The sequence below is a fragment of the Oncorhynchus gorbuscha genome, linkage group LG23 (genome assembly GCF_021184085.1).
Source record: "Oncorhynchus gorbuscha isolate QuinsamMale2020 ecotype Even-year linkage group LG23, OgorEven_v1.0, whole genome shotgun sequence".
Lineage (NCBI taxonomy): Eukaryota > Metazoa > Chordata > Actinopteri > Salmoniformes > Salmonidae > Oncorhynchus > Oncorhynchus gorbuscha.
The window spans coordinates 7,361,852-7,376,851 of record NC_060195.1 but is presented as its reverse complement, the minus strand read 5'-3'; the positions used below and the strand labels follow the sequence as shown (position 1 = coordinate 7,376,851).

At 44.2% G+C, this 15,000-nt stretch overlaps 1 protein-coding gene across 4 annotated transcripts in view; it reads right to left on the bottom strand.

The window, feature by feature from the left end:
- Positions 1 to 15,000, bottom strand: part of LOC124011016 (probable E3 ubiquitin-protein ligase MID2) — a 228,549-nt gene that overhangs the window by 124,011 nt on the left and 89,538 nt on the right. For all 4 annotated transcript variants that reach the window (XM_046323930.1, XM_046323932.1, XM_046323933.1 and 1 more), the window contains exon 2: positions 14,554 to 15,000. This exon is cut by the window's right edge and continues 362 nt beyond it. In XM_046323930.1, the coding sequence (XP_046179886.1) occupies positions 14,554 to 15,000 (447 nt within the window). The remainder of the gene's footprint in view (positions 1 to 14,553) is intronic.

Below are 15,000 nucleotides of genomic sequence, written 5' to 3'. Positions count from 1 at the left end.
TCAAGGAAGTTAAAGTCTGGTAGCAAATGGGTCTTCCAAATGGACAATGACCCCAAGCAAACTTCCAAAGTTCTGGCAAAACGGCTTAAGGACAACAGAGTCACTGTATTGGAGTGGCCATCACAAAGCCCTGACCTCAATCCCAGAGAAAATTTGAGGGCAGAACTGGAAAAGCGTGTGCGAGCAAGGAGGCCTACAAACCTGACTCAGTTACATGAGCTCTGTCAGGAGGAATGGGACAAAATTCACAGAACTTATTGTGGAAAGTTTGTGTAAGGCTACCTGAAACATTTGACCCAAGTTCAACAATGTAAAGGCAATGCTACCAAATACTAATTGAGTCTATGTAAATGTCTGACCCACTGGGAATGTGATGAAAGAAATAAAAGCTGACATTCCACATTCTTAAAATAAAGTGGTGATCCTAACTGACCTAAGGGATTACTGTGATTAAATGTCAGGAATTGTGAAAAACTGAGTTTAAATGTCTTTAGCTATGGCATATGCAAACTTCCGACTTCAACTGTATATATCAGTATCCCCAGGCACTAGAGACATATCATTATCCCCAGGCTCTAGAGACATAACATTATCCCCGGGCTCTAAAGACATAACATTATCCCGGGCTCTAAAGACATATCATTATCACCAGGCTCTAGAGACATAACATTATCCTCAGGCTCTAGAGAGACATAACATTATCCCCAGGCTCTAGAGAGACATAACATTATCCTCAGGCTCTAGAGAGACGTAACATTATCCCCAGGCTCTAGAGAGACATAATATTATCCCCAGGCTCTAGAGAGACATAACATTATCCTCCGGCTCTAGAGAGACATAACATTATCCTCAGGCTCTAGAGAGACATAACATTATCCCCAGGCTCTAGAGAGACATAACATTATCCCCAGGCTCTAGAGAGACATAACATTATCCCCAGGCTCGAGAGACATAATATTATCCCCAGGCTCTAGAGAGACATAACATTATCCCCAGGCTCTAGAGAGACATACCATTATCCCCAGGCTCTAGAGAGACATACCATTATCGCCAGACTCTAGAGATACATAACCTTATCCCCAGGCTCTAGATAGACATAACATTATCCCCAGGCTCTAGAGAGACATAACATTATCCTCAGGCTCTAGAGAGACATAACATTATCCCCAGGCTCTAGAGAGACATAACATTATCCCCAGGCTCTAGAGAGACATAACATTATCCCCAGGCTCTATAGAGACATAAAATTATCCCCAGGCTCTAGAGAGACATAACATTATCCCCAGGCTCTAGAGAGACATAAAATTATCCCCAGGCTCTAGAGAGACATAACATTATCCCCAGGCTCTAGAGAGACATAACATTATCCCCAGGCCCTAGAGAGACATAACATTATCCCCAGGCTCTAGAGAGACATACCATTATCGCCAGACTCTAGAGAGACATAACATTATCCCCAGGCTCTAGAGAGACATACCATTATCGCCAGACTCTAGAGAGACATAACGAACAAGTAAACAGGTCAGTTAGTAATACAGCAGGTCAGTTAGTAGTACAGCAGGTCAGTTAGTAATACAGCAGGTCAGTTAGTAATACAGCAGGTCAGTTAGTAGTACAGCAGGTCAGTTAGTAATACAGCAGGTCAGTTAGTAATACAGCAGGTCAGTTAGTAGTACAGCAGGTCAGTTAGTAATACAGCAGGTCAGTTAGTAATACAGCAGGTCAGTTAGTAATACAGCAGGTCAGTTAGTAATACAGCAGGTCAGTTACTAATACAGCAGGTCAGTTAGTAATACAGCAGGTCAGTTACTAATACAGCAGGTCAGTTAGTAATACAGCAGGTCAGTTAGTAATACAGCAGGTCAGTACAGCAGGTCAGTTAGTAATACAGCAGGTCAGTACAGCAGGTCAGTTAGTAATACAGCAGGTCAGTTAGTAATACAGCAGGTCAGTACAGCAGGTCAGTTAGTAATACAGCCGGTCAGTACAGCAGGTCAGTTAGTAATACAGCAGGTCAGTTAGTAATACAGCCGGTCAGTACAGCAGGTCAGTTAGTAATACAGCAGGTCAGTACAGTAGGTCAGTTAGTAATACAGCAGGTCAGTACAGCAGGTCAGTTAGTAATACAGCAGGTCAGTTAGTAATACAGCAGGTCAGTACAGTAGGTCAGTTAGTAATACAGCAGGTCAGTACAGCAGGTCAGTTAGTAATACAGCAGGTCAGTTAGTAATACAGCAGGTCAGTACAGCAGGTCAGTTAGTAATACAGCAGGTCAGTTAGTAATACAGCAGGTCAGTTAGTAATACAGCAGGTCAGTTAGTAATACAGCAGGTCAGTTACTAATACAGCAGGTCAGTTAGTAATACAGCAGGTCAGTTAGTAATACAGCAGGTCAGTTAGTAATACAGCAGGTCAGTACAGCAGGTCAGTTAGTAATACAGCAGGTCAGTTAGTAATATAGCAGGTCAGTTAGTAATACAGCAGGTCAGTTAGTAATACAGCAGGTCAGTTAGTAATACAGCAGGTCAGTTAGTAATACAGCAGGTCAGTTAGTAATAAAGCAGGTCAGTTAGTATTACAGCAGGTCAGTTAGTAATACAGCAGGTCAGTTAGTAATACAGCAGGTCAGTTAGTAATACAGCAGGTCAGTTAGTAATACAGCAGGTCAGTTAGTAATAAAGCAGGTCAGTTAGTATTACAGCAGGTCAGTTAGTAATACAGCAGGTCAGTTAGTAATACAGCAGGTCAGTTACTAATACAGCAGGTCAGTTACTAATACAGCAGGTCAGTACAGCAGGTCAGTTACTAATACAGCAGGTCAGTTAGTAATACAGCAGGTCAGTTAGTAATACAGCAGGTCAGTACAGCAGGTCAGTTAGTAATACAGCAGGTCAGTACAGCAGGTCAGTTAGTAATACAGCGGTCCAGTTAGTAATACAGCAGGTCAGTACAGCAGGTCAGTTAGTAATACAGCAGGTCAGTACAGCAGGTCAGTTAGTAATACAGCAGGTCAGTACAGCAGGTCAGTTAGTAATACAGCAGGTCAGTTAGTAATACAGCAGGTCAGTACAGTAGGTCAGTTAGTAATACAGCAGGTCAGTACAGCAGGTCAGTTAGTAATACAGCAGGTCAGTTAGTAATACAGCAGGTCAGTTAGTAATACAGCAGGTCAGTACAGCAGGTCAGTTAGTAATACAGCAGGTCAGTTAGTAATACAGCAGGTCAGTTAGTAATACAGCAGGTCAGTTAGTAATACAGCAGGTCAGTTAGTAATACAGCAGGTCAGTTAGTAATACAGCAGGTCAGTTAGTAATACAGCAGGTCAGTTAGTAATACAGCAGGTCAGTTAGTAATACAGCAGGTCAGTACAGTAGGTCAGTTAGTAATACAGCAGGTCAGTACAGCAGGTCAGTTAGTAATACAGCAGGTCAGTTAGTAATACAGCAGGTCAGTACAGTAGGTCAGTTAGTAATACAGCAGGTCAGTACAGCAGGTCAGTTAGTAATACAGCAGGTCAGTTAGTAATACAGCAGGTCAGTACAGCAGGTCAGTTAGTAATACAGCAGGTCAGTTAGTAATACAGCAGGTCAGTTAGTAATACAGCAGGTCAGTTAGTAATACAGCAGGTCAGTTACTAATACAGCAGGTCAGTTAGTAATACAGCAGGTCAGTTAGTAATACAGCAGGTCAGTACAGCAGGTCAGTTAGTAATACAGCAGGTCAGTTAGTAATATAGCAGGTCAGTTAGTAATACAGCAGGTCAGTTAGTAATACAGCAGGTCAGTTAGTAATACAGCAGGTCAGTTAGTAATACAGCAGGTCAGTTAGTATTACAGCAGGTCAGTTAGTAATACAGCAGGTCAGTTAGTAATACAGCAGGTCAGTTAGTAATACAGCAGGTCAGTTAGTAATACAGCAGGTCAGTTAGTAATAAAGCAGGTCAGTTAGTATTACAGCAGGTCAGTTAGTAATACAGCAGGTCAGTTAGTAATACAGCAGGTCAGTTAGTAATACAGCAGGTCAGTTACTAATACAGCAGGTCAGTACAGCAGGTCAGTTACTAATACAGCAGGTCAGTTAGTAATACAGCAGGTCAGTTAGTAGTACAGCAGGTCAGTTAGTAATACAGCAGGTCAGTTAGTAATACAGCAGGTCAGTACAGCAGGTCAGTTAGTAATACAGCAGGTCAGTTAGTAATACAGCAGGTCAGTTAGTAATATAGCAGGTCAGTTAGTAATACAGCAGGTCAGTTAGTAATACAGCAGGTCAGTTAGTAATACAGCAGGTCAGTTAGTAATACAGCAGGTCAGTACAGCAGGTCAGTTAGTAATACAGCAGGTCAGTTAGTAATACAGCAGGTCAGTACAGCAGGTCAGTTAGTAATACAGCAGGTCAGTACAGCAGGTCAGTTAGTAATACAGCAGGTCAGTTAGTAATACAGCAGGTCAGTACAGCAGGTCAGTTAGTAATACAGCAGGTCAGTAAAGCAGGTCAGTTAGTAATACAGCAGGTCAGTTAGTAATACAGCAGGTCAGTACAGCAGGTCAGTTAGTAATACAGCAGGTCAGTTAGTAATACAGCAGGTCAGTTAGTAATACAGCAGGTCAGTTAGTAATACAGCAGGTCAGTTAGTAATACAGCAGGTCAGTTACTAATACAGCAGGTCAGTTAGTAATACAGCAGGTCAGTTAGTAATACAGCAGGTCAGTTAGTAATACAGCAGGTCAGTACAGCAGGTCAGTTAGTAATACAGCAGGTCAGTTAGTAGTACAGCAGGTCAGTTAGTAATATAGCAGGTCAGTTAGTAATACAGCAGGTCAGTTAGTAATACAGCAGGTCAGTTAGTAATACAGCAGGTCAGTTAGTAATACAGCAGGTCAGTTAGTAATAAAGCAGGTCAGTTAGTATTACAGCAGGTCAGTTAGTAATACAGCAGGGCAGTTAGTAATACAGCAGGTCAGTTAGTAATACAGCAGGTCAGTTAGTAATACAGCAGGTCAGTTACTAATACAGCAGGTCAGTACAGCAGGTCAGTTACTAATACAGCAGGTCAGTTAGTAATACAGCAGGTCAGTTAGTAGTACAGCAGGTCAGTTAGTAATACAGCAGGTCAGTTAGTAATACAGCAGGTCAGTTAGTAATACAGCAGGTCAGTACAGCAGGTCAGTTAGTAATACAGCAGGTCAGTTAGTAATACAGCAGGTCAGTTAGTAATACAGCAGGTCAGTTAGTAATACAGCAGGTCAGTTAGTAATACAGCAGGTCAGTTAGTAATACAGCAGGTCAGTTAGTAATACAGCAGGTCAGTTAGTAATACAGCAGGTCAGTTAGTAATACAGCAGGTCAGTTAGTAATACAGCAGGTCAGTTAGTAATACAGCAGGTCAGTACTGCAGGTCAGTTAGTAGTACAGCAGGTCAGTTAGAGGGCAGTGTCAGCGTAGTGTCAAGGGTTTATGTAATGTCAATATTGAAGGGCATGAGAGTTAATACGTGTGTGTGTTTCTCTGTCATTTCTCTGAATGTCTCACTGTTATTACAATACGTGACCTTATCATCTGTCACCACATCTCATTTAATTATGTACAAATAAGAGTTTTATTCCTTCAATTTCCCCAGACAGAAAAGATTAGAAAGTTTGCTGAGCTGATCTGAGCTGGTCCCTCCCAGGTTGGGGAGAAATAGAGACATGGAGAGATAGGTAGAGAGAGCGAGAGAGATCTGGTCCCTTCCCAGGTTGGGGATAGAGAGAGATATCTGGTCCCTTCCCAGGTTGGGGATAGAGAGAGATATCTGGTCCCTTTCCAGGTTGGGGATAGAGAGAGATATCTGGTCCCTTCCCAGGTTGGGGATAGAGAGAGATATCTGGTCCCTTCCCAGGTTGGGGATAGAGAGAGATATCTGGTCCCTTCCCAGGTTGGGGATAGAGAGAGATATCTGGTCCCTTCCCAGGTTGGGGATATCTGAGGTTGGGGAGAGATATCTGGTCCCTTCCCAGGTTGGGGATAGAGAGAGATATCTGGTCCCTTCCCAGGTTGGGGATAGAGAGAGATATCTGGTCCCTTCCCAGGTTGGGGATAGAGAGAGATATCTGGTCCCTTCCCAGGTTGGGGATAGAGAGAGATATCTGGTCCCTTCCCAGGTTGGGGATAGAGAGAGATATCTGGTCCCTTCCCAGGTTGGGGATAGAGAGAGATATCTGGTCCCTTCCCAGGTTGGGGATAGAGAGAGAGATATCTGGTCCCTTCCCAGGTTGGGGATAGAGAGAGATATCTGAGGTTGGGGATAGATCAGAGCTGGTCCCTTCCCAGGTTGGGGATAGAGAGATATCTGGTCCCTTCCCAGGTTGGGGATAGAGAGAGATATCTGGTCCCTTCCCAGGTTGGGGATAGAGAGAGATATCTGGTCCCTTCCCAGGTTGGGGATAGAGAGAGATATCTGGTCCCTTCCCAGGTTGGGGATAGAGAGAGATATCTGGTCCCTTCCCAGGTTGGGGATAGAGAGAGATATCTGGTCCCTTCCCAGGTTGGGGATAGAGAGAGATGATCAGAGCTGGTCCCTATCTGGTCCCTTCCCAGGTTGGGGATAGAGAGATATCTGGTCCCTTCCCAGGTTGGGGATAGAGAGAGATATCTGGTCCCTTCCCAGGTTGGGGATAGAGAGAGATATCTGGTCCCTTCCCAGGTTGGGGATAGAGAGAGATATCTGGTCCCTTCCCAGGTTGGGGATAGAGAGAGATATCTGGTCCCTTCCCAGGTTGGGGATAGAGAGAGATATGATCTGACCTGGTCCCTTCCCAGGTTGGGGATAGAGAGAGATATCTGGTCCCTTCCCAGGTTGGGGATAGAGAGAGATATCTGGTCCCTTCCCAGGTTGGGGATAGAGAGAGATATCTGGTCCCTTCCCAGGTTGGGGATAGAGAGAGATATCTGGTCCCTTCCCAGGTTGGGGATAGAGAGAGATATGATCTGACCTGGTCCCTTCCCAGGTTGGGGATAGAGAGAGATATCTGGTCCCTTCCCAGGTTGGGGATAGAGAGAGATATCTGGTCCCTTCCCAGGTTGGGGATAGAGAGAGATATCTGGTCCCTTCCCAGGTTGGGGATAGAGAGAGATATGATCTGACCTGGTCCCTTCCCAGGTTGGGGATAGAGAGAGATATCTGGTCCCTTCCCAGGTTGGGGATAGAGAGAGATATCTGGTCCCTTCCCAGGTTGGGGATAGAGAGAGATATCTGGTCCCTTCCCATCTGAGAGAGATATCTGGTCCCTTCCCAGGTTGGGGATAGAGAGAGATATCTGGTCCCTTCCCAGGTTGGGGATAGAGAGAGATATCTGGTCCCTTCCCAGGTTGGGGATAGAGAGAGATATCTGGTCCCTTCCCAGGTTGGGGATAGAGAGAGATATCTGGTCCCTTCCCAGGTTGGGGATAGAGAGAGATATCTGGTCCCTTCCCAGGTTGGGGATAGAGAGAGATATCTGGTCCCTTCCCAGGTTGGGGATAGAGAGAGATATCTGGTCCCTTCCCAGGTTGGGGATAGAGAGAGATATGATCAGAGCTGGTCCCTTCCCAGGTTGGGGATAGAGAGATCAAAGTCACCAAGTTCAAAGCCTTATAATATTCAAATGAGCTGTGTGTCTACTGCCACCTTAGAGACAGGGAGAGAGAGAGAGAGAGAGAGAGAGAGAGAGAGAGAGAGAGAGAGAGAGAGAGAGAGAGAGAGAGAGAGAGAGAGAGAGGTCACATTCATATCCTCAAAGAAACGATGGGGGGGGGGGGTGGCTCATCAATGGAACAAAGAGCTCTACAGACAGTATAATATCAGACAGACAGTATAATATCAGACAGACAGTATAATATCTAAATCAGTGCATAAAGTATAAGGAGAAGGTAAACAACAACATCTGTTGATGCTTCTGTCCCTCTCTCTTTTAGGTAATGTCACTCAACAACGATGAGAACACAAACGCTATATTATTTATGCATCTTCGGCCTGGTTCCTGTAATGTCTCTCAAGAGTCAAACCATTATTCTACTTCTCTCATTGACACAACAGTAGAACTCTGAAGTCATCCCCACCACTATATGGACACATTATACCACAACATTATAAGCACATCTGAACTGTATTTAACACAATGTGGATACACATAATATGTTATAAGTATGAGTCTTTACTATACCTTATAACATGGCATTTTAATACATTATCTCTCCTGCATCACTAACTCTGAGGTCATGATGACTTGAGGCCGTCGAGTGGTGCAGCAGTCTGAGGCACTGCGTCGCATCGCTTGAGGCTTCACTCCTACAGACCCTGGTTTGATCCCGGGTTGTATCACAACCGGCCGTGATCGGGAGTCCCATAGGGTGGCGCACAATTGGCCCAGCGTCGTCCGGGTTAGAGGAGGGTTTGGGTAGGCCGTCATTGTACATAAAAATGTGTTCTTGACTGAGTTTCCTAGTTAAATAAAGGTTCATTAAAAAATGACTACTATATGGATACACATGCTGGCAGACCAGGTCAGTGAAGCAGCTTTAGTGTTGAATTAGCTTCAGCAAGACCGTGTTTTAACAAGCTGATTCAGCAGTCTTTTGTATAGTGGGTCGACACAGCAAGGCTGAACACAGAAAAGCTTTAGGTAATGCACAGTCATCTATTATGATAATGACTCTCCCTCTCTCTCTGTCTCTGTCTCTCTCTCTCTCTCTCTCTCTTTCTCTCTCTCTCTCTCCTCTCTCTCTCTCTCTCTCTCTCTCTCTCTCTCTCTCTCTCTCTCTCTCTCTCTCTCTCTCTCTCTCTCTCTCTCTCTCTCTCTCTCTCTCTCTCTCTCTCTCTCTCTCTCTCTCTCTCTCTCTCTCTCTCTCTCTCTCTCTCTCTCTCTCTCTCTCTGTCTCTCTCTCTCCCTCTCTTTCTCTCTCTCTCTCCTCTCTCTCTCTCTCTGTCTCTCTCTCTCCCTCTCTCTCTGTCTCTCTCTCCTCTCTCTCTCTCTCTTCTCTCTCTCTCTCTCTCTCTCTCTCTATCTCTCTCTCTCTCTCTCTCTCTGTATCTCTCTCTCTCTCTCTCTCTCTGTATCTCTCTCTCTCTCTCTCTCTCTCTCTCTCTCTCTCTCTCTCTCTCTCTCTCTCTCTCTCTCTCTCTCTCTCTCTCTCGCTCTGTCTCTCTCTCTCATCTCTCTCTCTCTCTTTCTCTCTCTCTCCTCTCTCTCTCTCTGTCTCTCTCTCTCCCTCTCTCTCTGTCTCTCTCTCTCTCCTCTCTCTCTCTCTCTCCCCCTCTCTCTCTAATTCCATTCAGTTCAATTTAAGGGCTTTATTGGCATGGGAAACATATGCTTACATTGCCAAAGCCAATAAACAAGGGGTAAATAAACAATCGGAAACGAACGGTAAACATTACACTCACAAAAGTTTTAAAATAATATAGATGTTTCTGCTCCACTGGCTGCCCTTTTCTTGTGGCAACAGATCCTACATCTTGCTGCTGTGATGGCACACAGTGGTACTTCACCCAATAGATATGAGGTCTATGTATATGACAGCCAGGTCTGGAGACTGCGGCCTCTCTCTATAGCAAAGCTATGCTCACTGAGTCTGTACATAGTCAAAGCTTTCCTTAAGTTGGGGTCAGTCACAGTGGTCAGGTATTCTGCCACTATGTACTCTCTGTTTTGGAACAAATAACATTCTGGTTTCCTCTGTTTTTTTGTTAATTCTTTCCAATGTGACAAGTAATTATCTTTTTTTTCTCATGATTTGGTTGGGTCTAATTGTGTTGCTGTCCTCGGGCTCTGTTGAGTCTGATTGTGTTTGTGAACAAGGTCCCCGTACCAGCTGGCTGAGAGGACTCGAGGGGACTCTACTCCAGGTTCATCTCAACGTAGGTGATGTCACGACTACCGCCAAAGTTGGCTCCCCTGCCTGTTGGGGTGGTGCTCGGCGGTCCTCGTCACCGTCCTACTAGCCACTACCGATCCCTTTTTCGTTTGTCTGTTGGTTTTGTCTTAATAGTTTCACCTGTGTGTATTTTGGTTTAGAGAGACTGATGAAGTGCTTGTCTCATTGTGAATGAGAGACTGATGAAGTGTTTGTCTCATTGTGAATGAGAGACTGATGAAGTGCTTGTCTCATTGTGAATGAGAGACTGATGAAGTGCTTGTCTCATTGTGAATGGGAGACTGATGAAGTGTTCGTCTCATTGTGAATGAGAGACTGATGAAGTGCTTGTCTCATTGTGAATGGGAGACTGATGAAGTGTTCGTCTCATTGTGAATGAGAGACTGATGAAGTGCTTGTCTCATTGTGAATGAGAGACTGATGAAGTGTGTTCAGTCAGAGCTCAGGCCTTTCAAGAGACTTTCTTCAAATCATCATCAGAGTCACATCATTCAGCCTTACAATGTATTAAAAATCAAAACATGTAGCTCAACATTTGTAGAACAACTAAAGTCACATGAATAACTGTAAATGAAGCATATAGGAGTACCTGTGTCTTAGTTAACCGTTCAACACAGAAACGCAACACTCCCTCAACTCATTTAGAGAACATATCATTTCCATTTGATTCTGTTCAATTAGATTTTTCATATTACAAAATGTTATAAAACTCTAAGCAAATCTTGTCTGCTAAATTAACTAGTGTAGCCCACGGCTATTATGGCATAGCCAGATCGTGGCCGAACTTAAGGACAACCCAGGGTTTGTGAATCTATTCTTCTGAAATAGACTACATTTTCTTCATATCATGTTTCTTTAGATCTTTCTAAAACAAATAATTGATTTATCTTGAAAGTGTTGGCTATATTACATGGATTAATTTGACTTTTTTTTAAATGTAGAAGCCAGAAGATAATAAATGTTTTTATGTTAATTAACAGTAAACTACTGTGAGATCAGCAGTTATTTGCTAGACAATCACTGGCTGACAGAACTCCATGACTGCCAAAGTCGTACTAATAACGATAGAGGACAAATCTACTTCTGATTCAAGTATTTTTTTGCCTGATCCTAATTCCTGTTTCATGCTCCTTTTGATGACGTAGAAAGGCCCTTCTTGACTTGTCTCTCAGATCGTTCACAGCTCTGTGGAAGTTATCTGTGGTGCTGATGTTTAGGTAGGTATAGTTTTTAGTGTGCTCTAGTGCAACAGTGTCTAGGTGGAATTTGTAATTGTCTCTCTCCCCCCTCTCTCACGTTGACTTTCTTGCTCTCTCTCTCTCTTTCCCTCTCTCACATTGACTCTCTCTCTCTCTCTCTCTCTCTCTCTCTCTCTCTCTCTCTCTCTCTCTCTCTCTCTCTTTCCCTCTCTCACATTGACTCTCTCTCTCTCTTTCCCTCTCTCAAATTGACTTTCTCTCTCTCTTTCCCTCTCTCACATTGACTCTCTCTCTCTCTTTCCCTCTCTCACATTGACTCTCTCTCTCTCTTTCCCTCTCTCACATTGACTCTCTTTCTCTCTCTCTCTCTCTCTCTCTCTCTCTCCCTCTCTCACATTGACTCTCTCTCTCTTTCCCTCTCTCACATTGACTCTCTCTCTCTCTCTCTCTCTCTCTCTCTCACATTGACTCTCTCTTTCTCTCTCTCTCTCTCTCTCTCTCTCTCTTTCCCTCTCTCACATTGACTCTCTCTCTCTCTTTCCCTCTCTCACATTGACTCTCTCTCTCTCTTTCCCTCTCTCACATTGACTCTCTTTCCCTCTCTCACATTGACTCTCTCTCTCCCTCTCACTCTCTCTCTCTCTCTCCCTCTCTCTCTCTTCCATTGACTCTCTCTCTCTCTCTCTCTCTCTCTCTCTCTCTCTCTCTCTCTCTCTCTCTCTCTCTCTCTCTCTCTCTCTCTCTCTTTCCCTCTCTCACATTGACTCTCTCTCTCTCTCTTTCCCTCTCTCACATTGACTCTCTCTCTCTCTCTCTCTCTCTCACATTGACTCTCTCACTCTCTTTCCCTCTCTCACATTGACTCTCTCTCTCTCTTTCCCTCTCTCACATTGACTCTCTCACTCTCTTTCCCTCTCTCACATTGACTCTCTCTCTCTCTCTCTTTCCCTCTCTCACATTGACTCTCTCTATCTCTCTTTCCCTCTCTCACATTGACTCTCTCTCTCTCTCTCACATTGACTCTCTCTCTCTCACACATTGACTCTCTCACTCTCTTTCCCTCTCTCACATTGACTCTCTCTCTCTCTCTTTCCCTCTCTCACATTGACTCTCTCTCTCTCTCACATTGACTCTCTCTCTCTCACACATTGACTCTCTCACTCTCTCTCCCTCTCTCACATTGACTTTCTCTCTCTCTCTTTCCCTCTCTCACATCGACTCTCTCTCTCTCTCACATTGACTCTCTCTCTCTCACACATTGACTCTCTCACTCTCTCTCCCTCTCTCACATTGACTCTCTCTTTCCCTCTCTCACATTGACTCTCTCTCTCTTTTTCCCTCTCTCACATTGACTCTCTCTTTCCCTCTCTCACATTGACTCTCTCTCTCTCTCTCTCTCTCTCTCTCTCTCTCTCTCTCTCTCTCTCTCTCTGTTATATATCTGTTTATCAAACATTTAAAACATTTAATTTAGATGTGCTTTAATATGTTTTTTTTGTTGTTGTTGCTAAATGTGATATCCAACGCACTATTTTCTTCCCAAGATGCACTATTATCCCTTGTCCAGGTGGATGGAACGTTCCATATGTTTCTTGCAGCTGGCGCAAAAGTGAGTCATTTAGCGAATCATTTCCATTATATTTGTCTGTTCAGTCGTAAGTTAAATATTTTTTCCCACACTTAAAATGAACGTATTCAGAACCTTATCGTATTCATTTAGGCCTACCCCCTGGCTTAGTCAGACTGACGCAGTGATACACAGCTGTCACACTCAGCTGTTCACACGCTGGCTAACGAGCGTTACGCTTTGAGTGTCATAGAGATTTTGGTTATGGATCACTTGAACAGTTTCTCTTCCTGTTGGAGCCTGTGAAATCTGTTCCTGTTGGCCCGAAAGAGGACATTTTCCAAACAAGCTCATGAAAAACAATAATAGGCTGTAAACAGCGTCACTCCTATAATAACAAACATGGGAGGCTGTAAACAGTGTCACTCCTATAATAACAAACATGGGAGGCTGAAAACAGTGTCACTCCTATAATAACAAACATAGGAGGCTGTAAACAGCGTCACTCCTATAATAACAAACATAAGAGGCTGTAAACAGGGGGCTGTGTCACTCCTATAATAACAAACATAGGAGGCTGTAAACAGTGTCACTCCTATAATAACAAACATAGGAGGCTGTAAACAGTGTCACTCCTACAATAACAATCAATCCGTCCCCGACCCGTAAATTATTTGAGGCAGACTTTCAACGTTCTTATTATTTCTTAAAGCCTTCCCTAAAGTCTTCCCTAAAGCCTTCCCTAAAGCCCTCCCTAAAGCCTTCCCTAAAGCCTTGCCTAAAGTCTTCCCTAAAGCCTTCCCTAAAGCCTTCCCTAAAGCCTTCCCTAAGTCTTCCCTAAAGCCTTCCCTAAAGCCTTCCCTAAAGTCTTCCCTAACGCCTTCCCTAAAGCCTTCCCTAAAGCCTTCCCTAAAGTCTTCCCTAAAGCCTTACCTAAAGCCTTCCCTAAAGTCTTCCCTAAAGTCTTCCCTAAAGCCTTCCCTAGAGTCTTCCCTAAAGCCTTCCCTAAAGTCTTCCCTAAAGATCTCCCTAAAGCCTTCCCTAAAGTGTTCCCTAAAACCTTCCCTAAAGTCTTCCCTAAAGCCTTCCCTAAAGCCTTCCCTAAAGTCTTCTCTAAAGCCTTTCCTAAAGCCTTCCCTAAATCCTTCCCTAAAGTCTTCACTAAAGCCTTCCCTAAAGCCTTCCCTAAAGTCTTCCCTAAAGCCTTCCCTAAAGTCTTCCCTAAAGCCTTCCCTAAATCCTTCCCTAAAGTCTTCCCTAAAGCCTTCCCTAAAGCCTTCCCTAAAGCCTTCCCTAAAGTCTTCCCTAAAGCCTTCCCTAAAGCCTTCCCTAAAGCGTTCCCTAAAGCCTTCCCTAAAGTCTTCCCTAAAGTGTATATAAACAAACTCAAACTCAATTTATCCGTATGAAAAGGCCTGTAAAAGGCCTGTAAAAAAAAGTGTAAAAAATAAAATTGTTCTAAAAGTTGCTTAAAAAAAAGGAAAGGAAACACACCCCACATTATGAATCAGAGATGTTATATTTGCACAATATAGTTTTATGTATTGATACATTATTATGTTGTTTGGGGTGGAAATATAGCGTTTTGCTACAAAACATGATCATTTGCCTCCCTGAAGTAAAAAATGATCTTGCAATATTTCAAAACAAAATCACCGTCGTTTTGTTTTTCATTAGCCCATGTCATGGCAAGACTAAAACAATAATACCTTTATCACTTTCACAAAATGTCTTTTTAATTTACGTCAATTCACCAACATTTCTGAAAATGTATATATTGCATTTCGGAATGAAACCCTTCAAACACAGTTTGTTGAGGGGTACAGTTAATGTGTGATCTGTGTGTGAGAGATAGCAGGGGGAGGGGGTTGGGGGGGTTGGTGGGGGGGGGCTCACCTTGAGTTTATCGAAGCGTTCGCTGAAAGAGGAGACTTGATGTTCCCTGTGTCGTCCCACCAGCTTACACAGGGCACATATCAGCTGGTCATCCACGATGCAATACATATTAACCTTCTCATTCTCATGCTCCAGACAGGTGAGGCCTCTCAGGTGGGCGTCGTGCACCGGCTCCACCAACCGGTGACTGGTAAACGGCTTCTTATTGGGGTGCGTGGCACGTAAGCACCTGTCACAGTACGACACCTCGCAGGTCACGCACGTCTTGACTGCCTCGCGCGGCGGGTCCTGCTCACAGAACTGGCAGCTGATACGGTGCTCCAGAGACATGGTGGCGGTGTGCTGATGAGAGGAGGGCTGGGCCGGGCTGGAGCGGGCGCTGTGGCTGCCGGAGCTTCCTCCTCCGCTGCTGCTATAGGGCCTGTGGCCTCCGGAGAGACCTGGGGC